General features: G+C 37.4%; 1 protein-coding gene across 1 annotated transcript in view; it reads left to right on the top strand.

Annotated features, from left to right (window-relative positions):
- Positions 1–11837, top strand: part of IPO8 (importin 8) — a 71494-nt gene that overhangs the window by 10130 nt on the left and 49527 nt on the right. Inside the window, exons 3-5 of the mRNA XM_012641020.1 lie at positions 1895–2051; positions 4849–5007; positions 6116–6272. Of these exons, the coding sequence (XP_012496474.1) occupies positions 1895–2051; positions 4849–5007; positions 6116–6272 (473 nt within the window). The remainder of the gene's footprint in view (positions 1–1894; positions 2052–4848; positions 5008–6115; positions 6273–11837) is intronic.

The raw sequence follows: 11837 nt of genomic DNA on the forward strand, positions 1-11837 counted from the left end.
AGCTGTCCAGTTAATTTCTTTCCATTTTTTGGTAGAGACAGGGTCTCGCTCTTGCTCAGGCTGGTCTCGAACTCCTGAGCTCAGAACGATCCGCCCGCCTCGGCCTCCCAGAGTGCTAGGATTACAGGCGTGAGCCACCGCGCCCGGCCCAATGCTTCCTTTCTTTATGAATTGGATTAAAATAGTAGTGTTTTGTTAGATCTGGCAAAATACTTGAATTAAATGATTAAAGGGAGGCTTTTAGATTATTGATGTGATTATAACTATCTTTGGCATTTTTCCTTCATTATCCTTAGTACTGCGTGATTATCCATAAGAGTACTTTTTAAAATTATTACATTAAGTTTAATTTTATTTTAACTAATTGTACATTAATTTAACCATATATAAATTAGTGTGCCTTTTATATAGGCTGTCTTGGATGGTGCCTTGTAATAAAATCATTTTTTAGTTATAAAATTAACAGTATTTAATGACTGAATCATAAATAAGTCTATGATTTTATCATGTCTGTATCTTTGCTGTCTGACGGTTGCTTTTATTTATTTTCAAGACTAGGTCTATGGGGATTAAAATGGTCTTGTGTATAATATAGTTGATTTTTCATTTTGCAAAGATTAATACCTTGAAATCAGTCTGAACTGCTGACAGGTTGGTCTGTATGCTTAGATAATTCATTCATGTTTTTTTTAATGGACTACATGTTTTTATTGAATGTCTACATTTTTGTTAATCACTGTTATATAGTGACTGTATTGGGATAAAATATGGTACTTAGTTTAGATCCTTTGTGTTTAAAATTAAAAAATATAAGAAAAAACTTCAAACTAACATACACACCTTTAAATAATTTTTGTTTTTACTCCAACAAATTGAAATCCTAGGTGGAACAGTTTTTTTCAGAACTTTGAATTACAACTATGAAAGAGGAACTTACAGGATGTCAAGTTCATAATTTCATTAAATTTGTTTTAGGTTGAGCATGTTGGTTTATTCTCGTGTAATGCTTTTACCAGTTTTATGTTAAAAGTAGGGTGAAGGGAGGGTTGGGTGGGGGAAGAAGGGGAGAGGAGAAAGTTATGATACTTTGCAGACCACCTATTTTTATTATATATATAAGAATATGACGTTATAAATATTTACTTACATTCAGTGTTCAACTGAGATGGTTAGAAAGTTTCACATTCCCTCTCAAGACCCTGCAGCGGTATGTAGCAAGACCCTGTAGCAGCCTTTTGTTAAAAGTTGACGTTGAAGATGGTTAAAAAGAATAGAACAAAATCATCAATTATGCATTTTGATAAAAGTAAACACATAAAAAGTTTGCTGAGATTTTCCAAAAATATTTCAAGGGTGATGTCTGTTTCCCCATTATTATATTTACAAGTAGTAAATATTTCAAAAGAGTTAGATGAAAATTACCAATACTACAAAGAGCATAGATATTCCAAAATGGTACTATAGGATAGTAGCCTGTGAAAAAAATAAACAAAAAAAGCAATCTACGTGAAGGAAAGTAGAACTTCACTTGTCAACTCAATATTAGGCATTGTGAAAAGTGTGACTTTATGATCTCAAAGTATGTTTAATATGGTCTCAGACCACCTTACATTTAGCTAAGGATATTCATATGAGTCCTAGATGATTTTTCTGTCATGTAAGCTCTGGAGCTTGATTTGACAAAATGTTTTCTGCTTAGATTAGCTAAAGTGAAACCTTTAAATTCTTACCCATTTTCCCTTCCCGACTTGGCTATTTATACGTGTAAGACATTACATTTTTGCTGGGTATCATGTTTAGCATTGAGGAGTTTAGCCTTTCATGCTCTGTAAAGCTGAATTGAAGCCATCCTTTTGATACTGCTATATTAGCATTTTTTTTCCCTCAAACTTAGCTGCCATTTACCTGAAGAACATGGTGACACAATACTGGCCAGACCGAGAACCTCCACCGGGAGAAGTAATATTTCCATTCAACATTCATGAAAATGATCGCCAGCAAATACGTGATAACATTGTGGAAGGAATAATTCGGTCTCCAGATTTAGTGAGGTACATTATGCTATATCTATCTATATGATTACTAGGAAGCATGAAATATTTGAGGGTGGGTGCTCTTGGATCTAATCATCAGCCTCAAGTGTGTTTTTTTAAAGAGGTAAAATAATGAAGATGGACACTTAAAGAATATTTTACTGATTTGTCTTCGCATTTGTCATTCCTTGCCTCAGAATATTTTGGAAAAGATTTAGTTGCCATAATTGCCACAAAAAAGAAGTAAAGTAAAAATCATGCCTAACCAAAATGATTGTGTAAATCCCTACTATGTAAATAATCTATGTTCTTAGTCATGATCTCTTGACTTTTTTATTACCTGCTTTTTTTTTTTCCTTCGATATAGGGAGATTGATTCTGGGAATTTTAACGTACTACTACTCTGAACCCTTTACCTATATTTTTATTCATTTTTAAAAAATGAATTGAGTATCTTTTCCTTTGGAGAAAACAGGATAGAGTAGATACAAATTAGAAGAATTGTCTCCAGTTTTTCAGATTAATAGATTGGATGCTGTAGAACAGCACTGTCCAATAGAACTTTCTGCAGTTATAGCAATGTTCTGTATTCATGCTTGCTAGCATTAAGCCTCGTGGCATTTGCATTTTTAATTCTATGTAATTTTGATTCGTTTCAAGTATGCATATGTAGCTAGTGGCTGCTCTATTGGACAGCACAGCTGTAGGGTAATAAAAATTTTGTAATCTTAAAATAGAAACAAATTCTTTTCAACATATGAGCTAGTATTAATAATTGGGTTTATTTTGAAAAGGGAGGGGCAGATAAGTGAAACAATGATAGGGGAATGAAAATATTTAATGTCAAGATTATATATAACTTTAGTCCTGAGTGTCTAACAGTCATCATGACATAAGCAGTAGAAGAGGAAGGAAATGTGAAGAGAATGGTAACAGGAAGGAGAACAAACACTGAGCTCTTTTCGCAGTTATTTTGTTAGTTAAGAGGAGAAAATAGGTGTACTGATTAAAGAAAATCATCATTATTCTCACTGGTTGCCCAAATGCCAGTCATGGCACCAGTACTCCTATGGTACCATCATGTATCCATTTTTCAAAATCTTTACATTTTCAGATCTCCCTGAATCTTCCAGTGGTTCTACACAGTAATATATGAAGGATGGCCTTTCATAACCATCCTTTGCTTGGAATGATAAAGGATTGGGAGGGTCAACCTGAAGATGACATTTTAAAAAATGAAAACCTTCAGTTTTTTTGCATACAAATACAACTTATTCTTTAAAGAAACAGCTGCTAGTGGCACTAGAAGAGATCTTTATTATGAGATAGTTCTTTGTGACTTTGCTTCTTTTTATGTCCTTAAGGCTTGCCTATAATCACTCCTGAAGAAATGTCTTTGTCCTGTTTCTAAAGTTCAAGAGTATTACAGAGGAAATTTTCAAATAGATTTGGTAATGTAAGGGAAAGGCATTATTTTGTTTAATTTCACCAGTTTCAGTGGATCCAAGTTATTGTTCAGCTGGATACTTTAATTTTTTTTTTTTTTGCACTGTGGAATCCTAATTTTGCCAGATTCACTTCCTAACCATTTGCAAATAACTATGTAAGGACATATTTGGTGGTAATATTGATAGTTTGTAGAAGAGAAATTTTTTTCCTTATTTTCCTTTTCAATCCCAATTACAGTTGAGACCCCATTGAGGAAATGATTACTGATCTGTGTTATGGGATAACTTTTTTTATCACTTAACTTTGTGTTTTTATTAAAGGGGATTTTTCTTTTTCTGTTTTATGTCTTTCCTGTTCCTTTTTTCATTTATTTCTTTGGAAATAGCTCTTAGCTTTCCTTTTTAGGAATTGCCTAGCGAATACATGTTTCTTTCTTTCTTTCTTTTTTTTTGAGACAGAGTCTCACTTTGTTGCCCGGGCTAGAGTGCCGTGGCGTCAGCCTAGCTCACAGCAACCTCAAACTCCTGGGCTCAAGCGATCCTTCTGCCTCAGCCTCCCGAGTAGCTGGGACTACAGGCATGTGCCACCATGCCCGGCTAATTTTTTCTATATATTTTTAGCTGTCCAATTAATTTCTTTCTATTTTTGGTAGAGACGGGGTCTCGCTCTTGCTCAGGCTGGTCTCAAACTCCTGAGCTCAAACGATCCGCCCGCCTCGGCCTCCCAGAGTGCTAGGATTACAGGCCGTGAGCCACTGTGCCCAGCCTACATGTTTCTTTCTTATACTCAAAGTACAAAAATTACTATCTTGGGCCGCTTTGATAGGTTCAACATACATGCCGGCTGTTAACTGATAACGGATGGAGTCAAGGTTTTGGCCCATAGAGAAGCTTCCCACAGTTATGTAGGCCTCTGTTTTACCTACTTTTACCATCTTTTAGGCTAGGTTTGTTCATTCGAAATGAAAGAACATTCCGTTCCTCCTTTAGGATGTGATAACCAAAATATAAAATATAACAAACTGGGAAGTTTTACAGAGCTGAGATAGATTCACAGTTGTTTTTAAAACTTTTAAAAAATATTTTAAAATTAACTTTTTAAAATGCTGTCTTTAGGATAAGATAGTTTGAAAGGTTTCATTCATTTTAGTAAGTCACACTCATTCTTTATATTTTCAATAAGTTGAGCCACTGAGGAGGTTTTTTTTTTTTTAATAGGACTGCTTTTTTCCCCCCATCCCACATATATGTATCTGTATAATATAGGTAAATAGGAGCTGGAAGACTTTTATGTAAAATCTTAGAGGTCTTTGAAACATGCTATTTATAACTTCTTAGATTTTGGACTTTTCTTCCTCAACTTACAGAGTCCAGTTAACAATGTGTCTCCGTGTCATCATTAAATATGATTTTCCTGGTCACTGGCCTGCAATAGTTGACAAGATAGACTATTACTTGCAATCACAGAGCAGTGGAAGCTGGCTTGGCAGTTTGTTATGTCTGTATCAGCTGGTGAAGACATATGAGTAAGTTGATTTCAAGTGGCTGAAGCAACAGCCTTGTGTAACTTAGAATTAAGTTGCATAGAGGGGTCTGCTGTTCATATAAATAGAGTATGAACTAACCAGTTTAAAAGAAGGAAAACTATAGGACTTTGTACAAGTAGCAATCCTGGAAACCAGAAAGCAATACTATTAAATGTGATACTAGTCCTCCACCTCCCAAGCAACTTTTATGGAAAGGAATGCCACTAGCAAAGAAACCTTAACTTTTTCTATCTTGCATCCAAAACAGTAAATGTTGTTTTACTTAATAATATGCTTCCTAAAGTATTTCTGTATGAGAGTTTTCAAGTTTCTGCAGAATCAGGTTGGTTTGGGAAATACTGGGATAAATGCAAACATGTTTATTTACTGTAGTTGTTCAAGGAAACTTTAATCTGCTAATGAACATTGCTGATCTTTAAGACAGTTGTATAATAATATGTACCACTTCTGAAACTTACTAGTTTTGGAGTACCATCTATTAAAAGCTTTCCTTGGAAACTCTGAGTTACCTATTGCCTTCTGGTTTCTAGAAGGATTGCTACTTGTACATACAAAGTCCTGTAGTTTTCCTTCTTTTAAACTGGTTAGTTCATACTCTATTTGTAGAATTTTTAGAGAATATTTTAGATTTATAGCAATTAAAATGATCTAAAAGCACCTAAATTTGTAAACTATTTCAACTGTTCAATTTAGGGTAACATAAGAAAAAAATGTTTTTTCTACATTATTATATAATTTGAATGTCTATTTAAACTAGTGTATCAACTTGTATTTTATAGGAAGAATTATATTTTGATGAAAATTAATTTAAATACTAGAAACATTCATGTTGGAAAGCTGCAAAATAGTCTTGGATTCTTTGAAATTTTTCTAGAAAGATTTTAGGTATTCTGCCTAAAACAGGGATGTGCTCTTTTAAACTTCTTTTCAACTTTATTCTAGCAGGCCAAACAGAAAATGTAAGCCAATGTTTGAATATTTTGTTAGTTTTATATATTAATATTTAAGAAATATTTTTCAGTCATTGTTTATAGCTCTTTGGGGAGGGCGAGAAATTATTTTTCTCTTTTTGTTTTTGCTTATGTAGATATAAGAAAGCAGAAGAAAGAGAACCTCTTATAGCAGCAATGCAAATATTTCTGCCTCGTATTCAGCAACAAATCATGCAGCTCCTTCCTGATTCCTCCCATTATTCTGTATCACTGCAGAAACAGATTCTGAAAATCTTTTATGCACTTGTTCAGGTAGGTGTCTATTGAAGAAGACAAATATAGGGCCTTATATTTCTGCCTGACACATGGAAAGTGCCCAGTGTTAGTTATTATTAAAAATTATTATATATTCTTGCATACATTCTTTTTCTATTTATTTATTTTATTTTAAAATGCTAAGAAAGTACAAAAGTTTTGGTAACATGGATATACTCTATAATGCTGAAGTCAGGGCTTTCAGCGTGCCCGCCACCAGGACAGTGTTCGCCATTATACCCAATAGGTAAGTTTTTATCCGTCACCACTGGATAAAAACTTACCTTAGTTTTCCACTGGAGGGGAGTGGAAACTAACTCTTCTTAGTTTCCAATGTCCTTTACATCTTTTTGTGCCATGTGCACCCATGGCTTAGCTCCCACTTATTAGTGAGAACATGTGGTGTTTGTTTATCCATTCTTGAGATACTTCACTTAGGATAATGGTCTCCAATTCCATCAAAGTTGCTGCAAATGACATGATTTCATTCCTTTTTGTGGCTGAGTAGTAGTGCTCTGTGGTGTATATGTATACCACATTTCTTTATCCACTCATGTACTGATGGACACTTAGGTTTGATTCCATATCTTTGCAGTTGTGCATTTTGCTGAGAAAAACATTCGAGTGTAGGTGTCTTTTTGATAAAATGATTTCTTTTCCTTTGGGTAGATACCCAGTAGTGGGATTATTGGATCAAATGGTAGGTCTATTTTTAGCTCTTTGATGAATCTCAGTACTGTTTTCCATAGAGATTGTACTAATTTGCAGTCCCACCAACAGTGTCTGAGTATACCTTTTTCTCTGCATCCGTGCCAGCATCTGTTGTTTTTGACTTTTTAATGCCGTTCTTTCTGATAGGGGTAAGATGGTATCTCATTGTGGCTTTAATTTGCATTTCCCTGAAATATATAGAAGTGCTACTGATTTGTATACATTGATTTTGTAACCTGAGACTTTGCTGTATTTGTTTATCAATTCTAGAAGTCTTTTGGTGGAGTCTTTAGGGTTTTCTAGATACAGGATTGGCAAACAGGGATAGTTTGGCCTCCTCTTTCTCAATTTGTTTGCCCTTTATTTCTTTTTCTCGTCTGATTGCTCTGGCTAGGATTTCTAGCACTATGTTGAATAGAAGTGGTGACAGTGGGCACCCTTGCCTTGTCCTAGCTCTTAGGGGGAATGCATTCAACTTTTTCCATTTAATATGTTGGCTACGGTTTGTCATATATGGCTTTCACAATTTTGAGATAGGTTCCTTCTGTCCTAGTTGATTGAGGGTTTTTATCATGAAAGGGTGCTGGATTTTATTGAATGGTTTTTCTGTTGAGATGATCATATGGTCTTTGTTTTTGCTTCTGTTTGTGGTGAATTACATTTATTGATTTGTGTATGTTGAACCATCCTTGCATCCCTGGGATGAAACCCATTCGATTATTGCGAATTGTCTTTTTGATGTGCTGCTGAATTCAGTTTGCTAGTATCTTGGTGAGGATTTTTGCATCAGTGTTCACAGGGATATTGGTGTGTAGTTTCCTTTTTTATTGTGTCCTTTCCTGGCTTTGGTATCAAGGTGATACCGGCTTCATAGAATGAGTTAGGGAAGAATCCCTCCTTCTTGAGCTTATGGAATAATTTCTGTAGAATAGGTGCCAGTTCTTCTTTGTAGGTCTGGTAGAATTTGGCTGTGAATCAGTCTCGTCTGGGGCTTTTTTTGGTTGGGAGATGTTTTATTACTGCCTCAATCTCACGGCTAGTGATTGGTTTGTTCAGGATTTCTATTTCTTCCTGATTCAAGCTTGGGAGGTTGTGTTTCCAAGAATTTATCCATTTCCTCTAGGTTTTCTAGTTCGTGTGTGTAGAAATTTTTGTAGCACTCACAGCCGATATTTTGTATTTCTGTGGTATTAGTTGTAATGTCACCTTTTTCATTTCTGATTGAGGTTATTTGACTCCTTTCTTTTCTATTTCTGGTTAATCTGGCTAGTGGTCTATCGATTTGTGTATCTTTTCAAAGAACCAACTTTTGTTCATTGATCCTTTGTATTTTTTTTTTTTTTTTGGTTTCCATTTCATTTAGTTCTGCACTGAGGTGTGTTATTTCTTTTCTTCTGCTGGCTTTGGGTTTGCTTTGTTCTTCTTTTTCTAGTTCCTTGATGTGACATGAGGTTGATAATTTGTAATCTTTCAGTCTTTCTGATGTAAGCATAAATGCTTAAAAGGCTATTAATTTTCCTCTTAGTACTGCTTTTTCTGTATACCATAGATTTTGCAAGCTTGTCATTCAGTTTGAAGAATCTTTTGATTTACATCTTAATTTTGTCATTGATTCAAGGATTGTTCAGCAGCAGGTTGTTTAATTTCCATGACTTTGTGTGGATTTGAGAGTTTCTCTTGGAATTAATCTCTAGTTTTATTCTGATGTGGTCTGAGAAGATACATGGTATGATTTTAATTTTTCTGAATTTGCTGACACTTGCTTTGTGGCCTAACATAGAATCAATCTTGGAAAATGTCCCATGTGTTGATGAGAAAAATTTATATTCTATAGTTTTCAGGTACAGTGTTCTGTAAATATCTGTTAGGTCCATTTGTTCTAGAGTTCCGTTTAAGTCCAATATTTCTTTTGCTTTTATTTCTTTGCTTTGATTTTTTGCTTTGATGATATGTCCAGTTTTGCCAGTGGGGTGTTGAAGTCCCCAGTGATTGTGATGTTTCTGTTTATTTTTTTGCTTAGCTCTAGTAGAATTTGCTTTATGAATCTGGGAGCTCCTGTCTTAGATGCATATATATTTAGGATTGTTATGTCTTCTTGCTGAATTGCCCCCTTTATCATAATATAAGGACCACCTTTGTCTTTTTTTTTTTCACCACTGTTGATTTAAAGTCTATTTTATCTGATATGAGAATGTCTACCTCTGCTTGCTTTGGTTTTCATTTGCTTGGAACATTTTTTCCCATCCCCTTACCTTGAGTCTATGGGCATCCTTGTGAGTTAGATGGGTTTCTTGGGGACAGCATATACTTGGGCAATGATTTTTTATCCATTCAGCCAGTCTATGTCTTTTAATTGGAGCATTAAGACCATTCACGTTCAGTGTGAGTAGTGATATGTGTGGTACTGTTCTGTTCATCATGTCGAATGATATCTTGTTTTATTTTCTTGTGTTATTGTTTTATAAGAGCTATGAGCTTTAATTTTCAGAGGTTTTTACACTGGTGATTATTTATTGCGTTGTTCATTTATAGTGCACTATTGAAGCATTTCCTTTAGGGCAGGTGTAGTGGTGACAAATTCCCTTAGTGTGTGCTTGCCTGGAAAAGTCTTTATTTTTCCATCATTTATGAAACTTAGTTTTTCAGGATACAGAATTCTTGGCTGGCAGTTGTTCTATTTAAGAAGATTAAAAATGGGGCCCCAATCCCTTCCAACTTTTATGTCTGTAGAGAAGTCTGCTGTTAGCTTGATGGGCTTTCCTTGGTAGGTTAGTTGTTGCTTTTATCTTGCAGCTTGTAGAATTTTCTCTTTCATTTTGACTTTGGCTGTGGTTGATAACTGTGTGTCTTGGAGATGTCCTGTTTGTTATGAATCTTCCTGGTGTTCGATGACCATCCTGTATCTGAATATCTGAATCTCTGACCATACCAGGGAAATTTTCCTCAATAATTCCCTCGAGTGGTTTTCCATGTGTTTTGCTTTCTTCTACCTCAGGGATACCTATAATTTGTATATCGGCTTACTTCACATAGTCTTATTTCTCTGAGTGATTGTTCATTCTTCTTTATTCTTCTGCATCTATGACTGATTGGGTTAGTTCGAAAGCCTTGTCTTTAGGCTATGAAACTCTTTCTTTTGTTTGGTCTAGACTCTAGTGAGTCTGTTGTTGAAGCTTTCTGCTGTATTTTGAAGTTCCCTATGTGACTCTTTCATTTCTTTAACTTCTGTTGTAGCCTTTCTTATGTTGTGTATCTCTTTAGTGACTTTTTCATTCATGTCCTGAAAATTTTTTAGCTGCTTTGTGTTGGCTTTCAACTTCTTCTTCAGTCTCATTCATCTTTATTTGCCATCCATATTATGAATTCCATTACTGACATTTTGACAATTTCCTTTTGGTTGGGGTCCGTTGTTGTGATCCTTTGGGACTGCTGAATTAGCTTGTTTTTTCATGTTGCCAGAGTTCTTTTGCTGGTTTCTTCTCATTTGAAACCCCTCAGTTCAGGGCAGATAGGTTTACAATGCACTAGTTCTGCCTTGCTGGGAACTCACTTACTTAGAAGAAGGAGAAGTCCCTAGGTGGTGCTTCTGTGTCCTATTCCAGAAGATTGATCCAGTAGGAGAGGGTCGGGTGCACTGCAATCCTGGTCATATAGCTGTTCTACATTGTCCTGTTCCTCTGTGGTTGTCACAGTCCAAGCCAGCAACTGGGGCATCTTTATGTGGAGTGGTTGGTCCCAAGGCCACTGTTGGAAGCTTGGGCAAGGGGCTGGGTGAGTCCCTCTCCATGAGGCAGGTTTTGTGGGAGATTGCTCTGCCTGGGTCTCCCTGTGTCAGTGGCTGCTTGGCAAGGCTATCTGGGCATTGTCTGTAGGTGTCAGTGCTGCAGACATTTACTCCACCCAGGTCTGGATGTGATGGCCATATGCAGTATGGTATGGGCAGCTTGTGGTTCCATGGTGGAGAGCCTGACTGCAGGCATGGCGTGGCATGGTGCCTTGGGCATGGACCGCAGGCATGGCTTCATGCAGTGCCATGGGATGTGGCCTTCTAGCTACTGCACAGGGCTGGGAGACGTGGCCTGCAGCTTGCATGCAGGTTCGTGGGGCCATGGACCACTGGGCGGGGGCTGCAGGGTTGTGGCCTGCCAGCTGGTGCACAGAGCCAGGGTGAGTGGCCTGCTGCAGGGTATTGGGCTCTGGGAAGGTGTGGCCCTCCAGCACGCAGGGCTGGGGGGTGCGCTCCACCACTTGGTGTGTGGGTTTGTGGACCTCCATGTGGCATGCCAGTGGAGGGGGGCTTGCTCCTCTGGTTGGCAGGCAGGCCCATGGGGCGTGGCCCACTGGCTGGTGAGCAGCTCTGTGGGGGCATTAACCTCGCCACTGTAGCACGCAGGGTTGGGTGGCCTGTTCTGAGGGTCACTGGGGTCGTGTGGGCTGGGCTGCTGGATGGCTGGGGCTCTCTCCTCACACGGTTCTCACTGGGGCTGCTTCTGTGGGACCTCTTGAGTGGTGTCCCTACCTGCTTCATTCGAATTCCCTGGTTGTGGGGTGGGTGCTGCTTGGCTCCCAGCCACTGGCAAATGAGAGTGTGTTCGCTCTCCCTGCTTCCTCCTCAGCCTGGCAAGGGGTAATGTGAGAGCAGCTGTAGCAAAGTCTGTCCCTGTGTAGACCAGGAGCTCGGGACCGAATAGCTCAGAGTGGTATCAGCTGCGGCAACCTAGGAACCCAGGCAAATCAGCGGGAATGAGGGTAATTACTTACCCTAAAACCTGATTACTTGGTTTATCTGTCCATAGCATCCTTTCCTTTGATTAGTAATGATTATAGAAGAAGAGGAAGGAAGAGGAGTGT

The sequence above is a fragment of the Propithecus coquereli genome, unplaced genomic scaffold, assembly GCF_000956105.1.
Source record: "Propithecus coquereli isolate 6110/MARCELLA unplaced genomic scaffold, Pcoq_1.0 Scaffold16, whole genome shotgun sequence".
NCBI lineage: Eukaryota > Metazoa > Chordata > Mammalia > Primates > Indriidae > Propithecus > Propithecus coquereli.